General features: G+C 36.0%; 1 protein-coding gene across 4 annotated transcripts in view; it reads right to left on the bottom strand.

The window, feature by feature from the left end:
- Positions 1 to 288: 288 nt before the first annotated feature.
- Positions 289 to 14,312, bottom strand: part of MAP3K7 (mitogen-activated protein kinase kinase kinase 7) — a 45,625-nt gene continuing 31,601 nt past the window's right edge. For 2 of the 4 annotated variants that reach the window (XM_050316410.1, XM_050316411.1), the window contains 6 exons: positions 12,231 to 12,295; positions 6,655 to 6,763; positions 4,697 to 4,783; positions 3,821 to 3,882; positions 3,174 to 3,289; positions 289 to 1,126 (listed from right to left, as the gene is read on the bottom strand). In XM_050316410.1, coding sequence (XP_050172367.1) covers positions 946 to 1,126; positions 3,174 to 3,289; positions 3,821 to 3,882; positions 4,697 to 4,783; positions 6,655 to 6,763; positions 12,231 to 12,295 — 620 coding nt within the window. In that variant the 3' untranslated portion in view covers positions 289 to 945. The remainder of the gene's footprint in view (positions 1,127 to 3,173; positions 3,290 to 3,820; positions 3,883 to 4,696; positions 4,784 to 6,654; positions 6,764 to 12,230; positions 12,296 to 14,312) is intronic. The other 2 variants (XM_050316412.1, XM_050316413.1) reach the window with 1 other exon arrangement.

The following is a 14,312-nucleotide window of genomic DNA, read 5'->3' as shown; positions in this document are numbered from 1 at the left end:
AGCAAATCAGTTGTAAGAAAAACAAAACAAAACCATTAAGAGAGTAAAACTACAAAGGGAGCAAGTATTTCAAGTTTTGTAATAATTTTCTTTCTGAATTTCCATCCCATGATGCTACAGGGACAAAAGCTTTAAAGGTTTAAAACATGCTTCCACACATTCTTCCTCTCTTCCACAGATTCTTCCTCTTTTCACAAGGGACCAACTTTGCCCAGTGAATCAACTTTTGCCCGGTAATTAAGTGAAACTGCATGTCATTCACCGCAAGAAAGTAAACAAAATACAGTCTTTTACTTCAAATATTTTATGAAAGCAAGATTACAAGAAACATATTAGTCAAAATGCAGGGCTATCAAGCACTGAACCAAGGATGCTGGCATCAGTGTGCCTACCATTCTGCATGTGGAAAAAATACACTATGTCTACAGGTAAAAGGCATCACTAATTACTGTGGTCAGCCAACACCACCTCTGCAGCCTGGCGCCTGTTTAAGTCCTGAAAACAATCAATCATCATAATAATAGTTTGAGATGAGACACTGGAACAAAACCATTCTTAAACAGGAAAGTCTTTTTTTTTTTTTTGCTCTTATCGAGGTAACACCAAAAACTAAAAACAGGGTCTTTAAATTTAGCAGCCTCCTTAACACTTGTTAGGCTAGCCTTCACACAAGGAGCATGCAAGCAGCCACTCTTCTTGCTTTCAACTGAGGGCTGTTGGTTAATTGAAGTCACTGTTTTCTCACCTTATTCGATTAACCTGTTGAACTGGATGTCCACCATAGGAAAGAGAAAATTAAATGATGTTAAGTGTAGCAGACAAGTACAGATCACACCAAGAAGCTAACACTCAGGAGCTGTCATAATAAGGGATAGTAATAACAATAAAAAAAAAAATAAATCAGTCTTTTCTGTGCATATTTTTCATTTGAAAGGTCCCAGGAAATCATGATGTGCCTGGCCGTTTCTGTTGCTGATTTCTGATGACCTCTAATTGTTTTTTGCATTGCTGATAGTATGTTGAGAGACTTTTGTTTTCATCTAACAGCTTTTTATGTTCTTGTACCAGACGGGATGTGTTTTGCTGGTCTTTTTCGTCCTGGTCCAGTTCTGCTATTAGTTCTTGTCTAAAATGATAATAAAAAAAAGTAATTGCCATTTATAATCTATTTCTATTTGTGTGTAGATGATTTCATATATTTCAAATCAGTAACTGATTATCAATCTGAACTCACAGCTGGTGGTATTTTGTGCAAAAAAAGTTGACAAAAAAAGTCTTATTCTTTAATGTAGTCTGGGGAAAAATTCTCTTCCAAATCAAGTCTACATTTATACTTAAAACTAGCTGCAAGACATAGCCTCAATCTCTAAAACTGTCCTTTAGATAATGTCTTTCAGACATAGTTCTAAAGGTCACAGCAAAACATCTAAGGAGCCACATAAAATTTCATATATATTTTCAACTCTTAATTTTGCATAAATATATGCACATTTTAAATCTCTAAAGACAACTTAAAATACAAAATTGCAGTAATTTTTCATAACTTTTTAGTGAAGTGCATTTTCTATTTGTACTTGAACTTATGAAAGCAGTGGAAACACAGAATCAATGAAATTATTTTTGTAATTGGCATTTCACATAATTTACACCATAAATGTACACTGTTTTTTAGCAGAAATTTTAGAAGACCAAACACGCTGATAAACTGGTTATAATTTATTCTGCAAAACTGCTGTAGCAGTTTGTTTTACTATTTGTTTACAAGGCAACAAGGAGGCAAGCTGCCAGCAATATTTTTGCAACAAAATAGTAAAGGAGAAAGTTCATGTTAATTAATTGTTGCCATATGGTTTTTAATTACAGTTGAAGAAAACTTAATAATTCTTTGAGGGCTGAACTAATAACTACCTTAACCAGCATTAAATTAATCCATCACAACACTATTCTTTGCTTTAACATCCATGAACAATTACATTCTGACTAAGAAAAACCAGTTTGGAAGAAAATTCAATACAAAATTACTACAAAAGAAACCCCTAGCAGGAACCGAAAAGCAAAGAATTAAGAGTTTTGAAACAGAAACACATTTTTATATAAGTTATTGACCCTTAGAAATAACACAAAATCAAAATTAAGATATTCTCTCTAGCTTCAGTATCTCCTCATCAAGATATTCTTCCTAAAAATTCTATTTGCATGTTAAAAAATCAAATTGTTCTCAGGATACTAAGCCAAAAGTGAATACATGATAGGAGTTCAAACTTACAGTAACATTTTCCCCACCGTTCAGTATGCTATTTCTAACGTACAAAAGGTTTACACAACACATTTTTCTCATTAACTAATCCATAAACTCCAAGGCAAACCCTGTATTAACAACTGCCTGCCTGCAGTGGCTCAGACACTGATGGGTAATGAGCTGATAACTTGGTCTAGTGTGGGAGTATCTGTGACCTCTCAGAACTGCTCCCCAGCATCATGAAACAGAAAGGGTAGGTAGAGCACAACAGAACTTACTGTGGACACGAATTCTGAATCAGCAATAATTTTCACTCTAATACAAGCATACACGCAGTGGCTTCACTTATACATGTACACAGTGTAAGAGGAAAGAGTTTATTTCTGATGCACAAGGAGAAGGTACATAAAAAGGTCAAAGTATTAGGTCCTAAACCTCTGGTAGAAAAAAGGTAAGATGTGTGTTGATAACACTGTTGTAAATGCAATGCTTGACAAAGGTCAGATAAAAACTAACTGCAAAATGAGTAACACTGACATAGTACTCAAAATTCTATAACCCATTAACTAATTACCCACAGTTATAACTGAAAACTCGTTAATGGACAGTGTTGTAAATAAAATTCCAAGGTTCTTTAACAGTCCAGATCTTTCACCTGAGATGATACAAACAAATATTACTAGTCTGCTACATATACAGATGTGCCACACACTTATCTAGGACATGTCCAGAAGAAGTGTCTTGATATTGATTTAAACTTTCAATTATCTCATCTGTACTGAGCAGCTCAGTATTTCTGACATTAAGGGTGGAAAATAATTATGCTCTATGAAATGTTACTTCATAAAGCCAGATATAACAGTCACAGAGAACAGACTTTGTGTAAAAAAAAAACACAGAGAAGAACACAAAAGGTAAAACACATTTTACTTACTTTCTCTGCAACAACAATGCAATTTCTGTCTGAACTTTCATATATTCTTGTGCCATTTTGCAGTGCTGTTCAAACACAGCCATAGATTCTTTGGAGTTTGGGCACGGTGCTAGAGGCTGAAAATAAATCAGACATGTTAAAGACTAATGAACTGATATCTTAGTAAGTAGTGTGTTAGAATGTCTCTGCAGTGTATTTATAACATCTTTTAAAAACCAGTAAGCTTTTAAAAATAAGCGTTAAACCATGCCCTGGAAAACGTTACTGCACCTATGTCAAAGATGACTCAAACCTCAAACCTGCAGTTTTTAATCTGACACCTGTCACAAAAATCAAAGTAGTGTTTGACCCAACATACAATAAATAAAGTGTGTACAACAATTTAATTCAGTAACACTCAAGCAAATAATGTCTTATTTTGACAGTCAAACTCAGCTTACATTTGGTTTTAGGAATCATGTTTCCCAGGGCTTGTTTTTAATAGCTTGATCAAATCTGAGTCAACCAATCTCAGATTACGCAATACATTTTTTTTAGCCTTGGTCAAAAATTAGACAGAATATAAACCCAGGTAAATATCTGTCACTATATTTTGCAGCCCAAAAGTCACACGTTAGAATGAATCTAATAAAGTGTCTATTTATTACCTGTAACTGATGATCTAATGTAAGATATGCCATTGGGATGGAGTTATCTGACCCATTGGTCTCTGTAACAATACCAAGAAAATTTTAACGTATTTTCAAGAGTTAATTCTATTCTTATAGGACAAAAACAAGAATTCTAAGTAATTTCACAAAACACAATCTGAATGTGGACAGGCAGATGGAAATAGCAGCGTTTCAATCCCAAGGCAGATGAATCATTTTGTTTTCCTGATAGTTAAAAACTTCAAAAGTATGGTCTATCACACCAAGAAGAAATAAAGATTATGGTTATCAACCTACATTTCTAGAAGCCATGTAACAGCATACAGATTTTAAAAATACTATTTTTGTACAGTTTGTAATCATTTCTGTTTATAAAAAAATTGCCATTTCATTCTTGTTTATGAAGGATCAGCCAGCCAGCCCATGCATCTAATCACTTTAAAATTAGAAGCTGTGCAAATCGGCTCTGCCAAAATAACATAAGCACAACCTCCTGCTCAGTTTTGAAACCTGCTCCCAGCGAGGTCTCTAAGTTTCCTCCTCACAACACGCTCTAGGGCATCTTCTCTGCTCTGTAGAGATACTTTGTGGGTAGCATGGAAGCCAATCTGTCTCCTGGGCTGGGCTGCTCTCTTCTTACACTGCAGTTACTCTAGATTTCTCTAGTGCTTTCATTCCAGATTTCACACATTTCTGAGTTCTTACAAATCCTATCTTATAGTAGCCCACACTCTGGGGATCACAAGGTTACTGTTAAGCTTTAAGAGACATAGAGTAAAGACACATGGAGAAACTACTGATTTTACAGCCGCATTATTGCTACTAGAGGATTATATGGAGGAGGGTAGGTGGGAAAAAAAAGGGGCTGCTTACCCATACCCCAAAAGCACCTGCCACAGAGTAGTCGTGGTAGAGAAACTAAGGTGTTGCCCTCAAAGACTATGCTATCTCCAAGAGCAGCTTCAAAAGGAAACAGAAATAAGAGGGTGGGAATGAAGAAAAAGTGGTTAAGTGTATGCTTGTAAGGAAACTGGAAGGTGGTAAAAACAAAAAAAGAAAAAGAAAACAACCCTAAAACCAAAGACTTAATCACTACAGCATCTTAAATGCGATCAATATAAAAAAGTCCTTCCCTACGTTAGACTGTTGCTGTAAATGGAAACTGCTAAAACAAAGCCATCACTACAACGCTTCAAATACATCAATACATGCAAAATACTTCAGATGACATTCTTGAGCATTTCAACAGTGTCACAGAACTGCAACTTTTCCTGTGACTGACCAGATTCAGCTGTATCCTTGTTTTATCATTTTGCCTCATTAATTAAAAATGCACCCTCTTTTTCAGAAAACCAAAATTATTTCCCTCTTTAGAAACTCAAACAACTCTTTGTTCATGGACTGCATAAACCTAACTATGTACGGCACATTCTGTATTTACCTGAGTATAAGGTGAGGGATTTCTGTGGGCCAGAAAACAGACCTGACTTTTAGCTCTAGTGTGTGCTGCATTTAAGAACAAAGACTTGGCACAAACTGTCCTTGCACTGGCATAGGACTAGCAGCTTTCAGTTCCCAATGAACTACTAACTGGTAAGACCTTGCTTTCATGTGAGGCAGCAATTCCCTTAAGTGCTCAGTGCCCAAAGATCCATGTTGTACAAGAGGGCACAGGGTGGGCTGCAGCAATGGGCAAGGGGCTTTGGGAAATTATGAGTGATAGGGCACAGAGTGTGACCAGGCAAAGTAACAATGGACAGAAAGAAGAACACACAGAAGCTAAATGCAAGGGTATGATGTCCTCCTCCCACTAAAGCAGGGGGAAAAAATCCGAAGTACAAGTCTTACATAATCACCTTATATTTGGTAAAATACAAGTGTGCATATATATATACAAATGTATGTATATATACATATGCCTGTGTAAGAGTTAGTCCACAAGTGAGTTTCCATTTTGTACTTGGTTAGAGGAAAAGAATAAGAGACTGATCAGACAGATGAAATGGATCACAAAAAAAAGATTTAAGAATTTGACACATTGTGAAGTACCAGCTTGAGTCTAAATTTAAGATTCAGTATGTACAGTTTGGTAACAAAACTGTAATTTTTATTTACATTCTGAAAAGGAATTTGTGGGATCCATTGTTTTCATGCAGTCCAGTACTGGTTCTTTTCATTATGGAACGCACTATGACTTTTAAAATCGAATTCAACTACTCAATTATGCTCAGTCTTAATCCTATTTCATAACAAAAGAACGGTGATGCTACAGTAGAAGTTTTTACATTTCTGCAGACACATTAGTTCATTGAAAAAAAGTAATTTTGTGTGCACATGTACATTCTGCATAAGCAAAATTAGAAGAGAGATGATAAACAGAATTAACTTATTCCTGATACTCACCTGCATAGCATTTCACTCCAGATGTCAGAGTAACAAAAGTTTTAAATGTACATTCCTAATATGAATGCACAAGACTAAAATGTAACAAGATGTCTATGCCACTAATTTCCTAAAACCACACTGTAGTCAAAAACTGGTGCTAACAAGATCTTTGTTAAATATTAGTATCACTGCACATGTACAGTACTTTCTTACAAGCAAAATACTTACAAGTCTATGTAACTCAATATAATCTATAAAAAAGTGTTCTCAAAGCCTACATGAAAAACAAGTCAGTAATGTAATGATTTAATTTAAGCAGAACTAAAATGGACCTTGACTTTCATTGCTTACTTTTATTAATGCCCAAGCAGACACCCCACAACACAACCAAATAAATATTTTATATTTTTTCCAGGCAAAAATTTAAGTAATGAACAAAGGATTACCTGCATCATCAGGTGTCCATGGATTACGAGTTGGTTTTTCAGAGGTTGGTCCCGAGGTAGTGATCATTCTCACACTAGGACTAGATGATCTACTGCTGTTTCTGCTCTCCTGAAATGACAAAATAAAACAAAATGACAAGTTAAAAGAAGATTTTTTAGAAGTTAATTAAAAAAGAAAAAAAAAATGGAATAAATCTGAACCTATAAACCTCCAAAATACCCTCCTCTCCAAGCTTTTACTCTGAAAGCTCTCCTGACAGTTTGATCAACTTTACATGCAGTGCAGGGATAATTTCATCCCCATTTGTACTCCATCTGTACTGTGTAAAATAAATTGATACAATTTTGCTATTCAGTATAATAAAAGCAATGCTGAACAATGTGTTCAAGGTCTTTACAGAAAAGCATGACAACATGTCTAGGAATTTTCACACCACCATTCAGTGAAATCTAGCAACTCCATAACATAAGGAAGAAATAGTTTGTTTCCAATGCTTAATCAATGAATGAAACTACATTCAACTAAAGGAATACAGCTTAGTAACTGCACTAGACTGCAGTGTATTAATTTACAGTTTTCTTATGGTTCTTCTGTTTAGCATGTTCTTTTATATACCGTTTGACTCCTCCAATCCTTTCGTTTACCCAAGCACAAAAACACAATACAGATTTCATTATTCTACTGAGCTTCTTTTTCAGAACAATTATTTACAACATGTATGTTTGTATTTCACATATGCCTTCACTGACATAAAATTAACACAGTAAAAGACTTAAGACTATAAGCCCCAATGAGTTTTGCTGAAAAAAATGAAGTAAAAAGAAGTAATTAAAATACAACTACTTTCAAGATGGTGCATTTATCATGAAACAATTAATTAAATGTCTCCACTTTTCAAAAGAAGCACTCAAACACACATTTCCTGGAAACTATATTTCTTTATGACTCTTTATGATTTCCAAATATCCTACCTTAATTTAAGTTTTAAAAGCCAAGATTTCAGCCAAGTAACAATTCAGACTAACAAGATTCTACACACTGAAAGATCCATTATTTTGACTGCATACTGTTTCTTTTGTAATGCTGATTAAGCGTTTAGTGTTTTAAGTTAACGGGCAGAAACAGGGCAATGAACTACTCTAGAAATAATCTGATGGATTTTATCAAGATATGGCATCAGACATTTTGAAAAAGCTTTTGTGTGGGTGTCTGTTGATATTAAGCAAAGTTTATGTTGCTGAGTTTACTGTCAGTGTCCTCAGATATGAATGATAAACACATGCTGCTGATGTGAAAGACCAGAAGACAGATCACTTTTAACAGTATGTGAGTCTTCTAAGTAAAAAGAGATTTGCTGAGTATCTACAGTTGATAGCAAAGGGTACCTGAGAACTACAGTAGTTACAGTAACTTCTCAAGGCTGTACCAGGTTGTTTTGGTCCATCAACCAGAAAAAAAAAAATTTCCTTGATAACATTATTTAGATGAAATAACTAGAGACAGAAATGAAGGATTCATATAGGAGGTATATCTAAAAAGTACTACAAAGTCAAAGGGAAGTTCATAAAACTGAGCACCAGTTAAACTGCAGTGTTTGAGTGTGTGTTGAGTGAGATGTTTTAAGCCTCCTGGACACCAGTCCCTCTGACAGGGAAACCACTGCCTGTACTTTAGCAGTTTCTGCTACTCCTTCACCAGTATCCTTCCATCCTTGCTTCCTCCAGGTATCTCATCATGCTTAACAGACTTGTTAGCAGGTTACTCTCAAATCTTCTCTTCCAGGCAGTCAAACTCAGATGGCATCCCAAGCTTTTAGCTTCCACTCCTCAAAGACTTGCAGTCTGGAAAAGCTCAAGTGCTCTGAGGAATAACAACTCGCAGCCCAATTTAATTTCAGTGGACAACACAATTTAAAGAAATCATCATTACTACCCTTGTCTCCTCATTGCCTCATCTATGAATTTTATCTCAGCATGAGAGAAAAAACCCAAATGCGCATCTGTGACAAATTTCACTATCTCACAGAGAGAATGAGTCATCTGTATAATATCAGATCCCCCAAATTATCCCACTTAGCTTGCATGCATGTGGGCATGCACATTCTGACCTTGCTTCTCAACTGTTCAACACAGTACATGGTTTTCTCTAATATATTTTTTTACACTTCAAAGTAAACTGTAAGAATTATGAAGGCCCAGCAACTGCTACACCACCTCCCCTCCCTCAAAACACAATAATCCCAAAACAAAACAAAACAAAACAAAACAATGTTTAAAAGAGGTAGTAGGTAGTTTTGATATTCCGATTGTACTGTGAAAGATGATGTACCAAACCACAAAATCAATACACGACTGAAGGAAGGAGGGAAGAAGATGGATACCTTACTTGGCATCTGATCAGTTCTTGCATGATTATGCCAGACACGTTTCTCAGTATCTGTACAAAACTTCAAATTCTGTTAAGACTCTACGCAGTGTAAATAGCTGTTCGCTGTGTTCCTTCAAGTCCTCAAAAGTATCAATGGCAGCAAAAGTATTAATGTGCATTTCAGAGTCTGCACATGTGTTTCTGTGTTACAGAGTGTTTAGTCAAGTGCAGTAGTGCTGGACAGATGACACAATACAATGGTTTAAAATGTGTGTACAGGGAAACAGAAAGGCAGAATAAACAAATCAGTCCAAAAAAAATAAGTTATGTGGAAAAATGAATAAAGCATCACAATATATGGATGGAAAGAAACAAAAATGTAGTATCTGACTTTACAGAGATGGTTGTGTCAGTGCCGCTCCTGTCACTTGGAGTAATGACCAGTCTAAGGTCACCAAGTACTAGAGAAACTCATGCAAATTCAGACTTAAACATACATTCTCAACACCAAAACACTCCAACAGCTGATCCAATGATGGAAAACCTTTGACTTAGCATATTTTCCTACCTAAATGGTTGACGCTGATTCGTAAAACCATCTGCAATGCACTGCTATTGAGAACCTCAGTAATATCAGAAAGTGCCTTAAGTGTCTCAACAACATATACACAGTAATCAGCAGCCATACAAACCACACAAAAAATCTCTCATAAGAGTACACAGAAATAAAATAGCCATACAGTCATAAAACACAAATAGGTGATTGAATTAAAACAGATAAGCAGTTAAAAAGGAAGACAAGAGTCTTGGTCCACGTGTTCAGGTAAGCACCCAAAGTTCAGTATATTTATCATTATCAAACCTGGTGTTTTCCTTCACCTGAAGAGAAAAACCTTAAGAAAACCTTCCTGATTAAACCCCAGTAGTTATAACAGAATCTTCTATAACAGAATCTTTTCTATTAACACAGCACCAATTTTCAGGAAAAATATGTTCAATAAAAAGATTTCTGACCAGCTTTAGTGTATCAGTCAAGCAGTTAAAAACCAGAAAAGAGGCACCGTGTCAATCCTCAGTTCTGAGCGGGACAGGGACATGCACAGCCTGGGTGAGGGAGCAGAGGCACGCAGGGCCATGGCTGCCTGGTGAAGAAGGCCGTGCCGCAGGGTGGGTGTAAAGGAGAATGGAATGCAGGGAAGAAGGATGTTTGTAATGAAGGGAAGGAGGGGGAAGGGGATTTTCACATTAGAAAGGATACCCTATATATGGTATGGTGCATGTGGGAAGATAGGATGAACTGACCAGAGCTACGCTAGTCAGATGTTTTTTCAGCTTTGGCTAGTAGATTGTCTATACTGGCAGCAGTTCAAGATTGTTAATAAAAATTCAATGCATTGAGGTCCAGAGCTACAGAAACCCATAGAGAATAATCTTAAGTCTTTAGGCATAATTACTTTCTTCATAGTTTTCCTTTTTTTTTTTTTTTAATATACAAACATATGTACATCAAAAGTTAGCATTGGCTTCAGTGGATTTTTCAATCCCTTCTCACACCAAAAAGGGCATAAAAATTCACTATTCGTTTATATGGACAGAGCAAAAATGTCTTTGAAAGTGTATTTTCCCTGCCAGTTAAAATATTACGTTTTCCAGATTTACCATAAGGTTTCCAAAAACTGCAAGATAGAAACAGATAACTGCAATTCTTCTTACATTTCCAATACGTACACTATCAGAAGCAAGAAAGTAAAATGTGATTCTGGTACTTCTACAGACCCACATATAAAATTGGTGAGGTAAACATAAAAAAAAATTTTTGTATCCTCCTGGTCACAAGGACAATTTAGCTTGAACATCCATGCAAGCAGCAGAACAACTTTCAAAGAAAGACTGTTATAATAAGTTATTAAGATATGAAGCAAATGCTGAAAATCTGTATTTTTAAATACTAACCATTCATTAAAAAGAGCAGAATGAAAACTTCTCAGTAAAAAATGCTATAATTAAATATATCCACACAATCAGCACAATTTGGTGTAACTGATGTACTGTCACTTAATTCCTGCCACCACCCCCCCAGTCTTACATAATTTTAGTTCGACAATTAACTGTATAGGCTAATATATTTCTTTCCTCAATTTTGCAGATTCATTTCTTTCCTTTCTAACAAACCTGTCTTCTCTGAGGATATTAAAATGTATTTAAGACTCATCTGTTATTTTCTCATAGATGCACAAAGTAAGTTCTACTTATACCTACAGGATTGATGAGGTTTCTGTGGCTATCATACTCCACTGAATTAAGGATCAAATGTTCATTTCCCTGATAACTACACCCCCCAAGAATTACCACCTATTTTTGATTATTGCAGTCGGTTGTTTAGTATGCAAAACCTGATTAACCTGATGAATATGCTAAGCTCCAGTATCCCACATCCAATTAATAGTAGGGATCTCAAAATTGCCCATTCACACTAAGGACCAAATAGGCCCTGTGAATTATTGAAGCAATTAAAAACACAAAATAAACACATCTGAATGAAGAATTAGCTGTACTTCTCTCATTTAAAATTGAAATTAAACTAAGAGCACGTTATGTAGCATACCACTGTTTCTGTTACCATGGCAGTTAGAATATCAGACAAGGAGCTATGTTATTATAAAATATTGTTTTGAAATAGTCTTTTTTTAAAACAAAACTTTGTGACAACACCCTGCTGTAAAATCTTTCACAAGAAATAGAGAAATATTACTGTAAGTTACTATTCAGGATTCAGAGATTGGTAATAAATAACATTTATAATAGTGATGCACATGCTTTTTGTTTTCATGCAAAAAGTGAGTCTAATATATGTGTAACTGCTTCAGATAACAAGTAGTAATTACAATTGTTTTCTACATAGAGAGAAAAAAGGCTTTCCTGAGTAATATCCGCCCTCAGAGAAATTAAGAGGTACACAAAAACCATGTGTATGCAAAAATGCTAAATACTGCATAAACTCTACAGAAAATGCTTCTCATCTAGAGCTCATTCATAGATTACCCTCATGGAATCTCATTTAAATTCAATACAAGCAATGCTACAGTCTGCCAAGCTTCCACATCATTTCTATGAAAGCATCAAAGGTGAAGATTTCCAGACCAGTTCCCCAATATGGATTTGGTGCTGACTTTACTGAAAGGCAAAGAAGAGAAGAGAAGCACATTACCTGACTGGACTCAGTTCCAGCAACACTAAGATCTTGAATGGATCTGCGCCTCTGCTGTCCGTTTCCTGTTGGGAAAAAAAAAACAAAACAAAAACAAACCAGTGAAATATATTCAGAACAAAATAAGAAGGGTGCGACTGTTGCAGAGGAGCTTGGAATTTGTACAAATCCACAGAGACAAAGTGGGAGAGGGAGAGAGAGAGACAGCTGCAGAATTTTAACTCAAAACATGCTGGCCTGTCAACAAAAAGTATACCCTAATACAATAACCACTCCTACCACATGAATAGCTGCTGCACTCTACTCCACCATCTTCTGTCACATGTATTTGGTCAGGCTTAGTACTTGGGGCAGGAGCTGATGACGACATCTATTTCAAGTGCGTTACGTTATGGGGATTTCTAAAAGCTAAACCGCGAAGATAACAGGCTGCCAGCTTTAACCTGTTGCTCTTTGGCTTGCTCAAGGAACACAGCAAGGACTTCTGTCTGTGTGCAGCTCCCCTCAAGAAAATTATGAAACGAAAGTGCTTTCTTCTGGTCTTCTGTCTCCTTCAGAGGAACGAAACTATGTCCTATTCTCATGCTCTGAGAAGTGTGAAAAGGGGACTGTTCAGCTAAATCACATCTCACCATCAACCTACGGAGCACAATGCTGTAATCTTTTCCTCTTCTCCTTCCACCTGTTCACAATTATCCACCAGTGACAGCTACATAAAACAGTTTAAATTTTAACACTGACACGCAATCAAAGGCATTTCCAGGAAACAAAGTCTCCTTAAAAATAAAAGGAGATTATGCAACAGAATCTCCCTGGCCACTTTGATTTTTATTACAGTGATTGTTTATATTATCTCTTGAGAGCAGGTCAGCTGTCCAAAAGGAAACACCAAAACGCCCTGAGTAACAGCTGACAATGCTCAAAATTCTTGCTCTTAGCTCTGCATTACGTAACTTCGCTACTGGAGGGGAGCATCTGAAACATGTACTGCAGCCGTGGCAGCCCCTCGCCCAGCAGCCCTGCACTCAGCAACCAACCCAGCTCACTTAAAGCCCTGGAAAAGGCATCGCATTTTTAACCTTTTAGATACTTCTCATTCAGCATCATTTCCATATGACTCCACAGCCTATCCTGACACAGCCTATCCTTTGAATTGCAGCAGTTACTACAAAAATGTAACACTATTTAATACTGATCAATACATTTAATAATCTTTTAAATTTTTAAATATAGGTACTATTACGTTTAGGAACACACTAGCACAAACCAGCAACAAAAAATTTTCAGTCACTCTACTGATTTGTCATGACATTTTATCATCTCACATTTATAGCAAGTACTATAAGAAACAAGCACATAAGAAAATCAAGCAGTATTCTAGAACACGAATATATTCTTTGCTCTGACTGCAAATGAATTTGAATTGCAACTGCTCTGTGGTCTCGATCTTTTGCTTCTGAAATTCAGGGAAAGTATATACTTACCTAAGCAACAACGGCTAAGTATTTTTAATACTTTGATACTAGGGATTGTGTGAATGACTAATCTATGTCAAAATGTCTGAACTTGTTCATTTGTAGTGAACTTTTTCACTATGTAATCGTTTTAACAAACAAGATTATACATTTAATAGAATTCTGTGCTGTGGATACTTCATCTGGCTGCCACAGCTCATCTCAGTATTCGAGATATGTGCAATCCACCCACAACTGACACAAAATTATGTGCACATTTCATTCAACAACATTGTTATAAAATTAGCTCAGCTGAAATAGGCTTGCAAAAATATCTGAAATTCTCATTTCAGATTAGCAACATTTGTGAATTTAAAGAACCCAGCACATCTGTTGCTGAAATATTAGAATGTGGCTGCCAAAATGTTAAAATAATCAGGGTGGGGTGCAAGAAAGAAAAGAAAATGCCTTGGGCTGGGGGGGAGGGAAGAGAGAAAGAGGGGTCAAAACTACTGTGTTGTAAAAAATGAATATCTTTAAATGAAATATCTTCAACTTAGTAGCATGAGGGAAGAGCAAGCTCTACTAGGCAATGCCATTTTAATTAGTGTAACTACTGCAGACATCT

The sequence above is a fragment of the Myiozetetes cayanensis genome, unplaced genomic scaffold, assembly GCF_022539395.1.
Source record: "Myiozetetes cayanensis isolate MyiCay16 unplaced genomic scaffold, myiCay2020 scf2-11, whole genome shotgun sequence".
Classification (NCBI taxonomy): Eukaryota; Metazoa; Chordata; class Aves; order Passeriformes; family Tyrannidae; genus Myiozetetes; species Myiozetetes cayanensis.
Note: the sequence above shows the minus strand (reverse complement) of the source record. Positions and strands in the feature narration are given on the sequence as shown.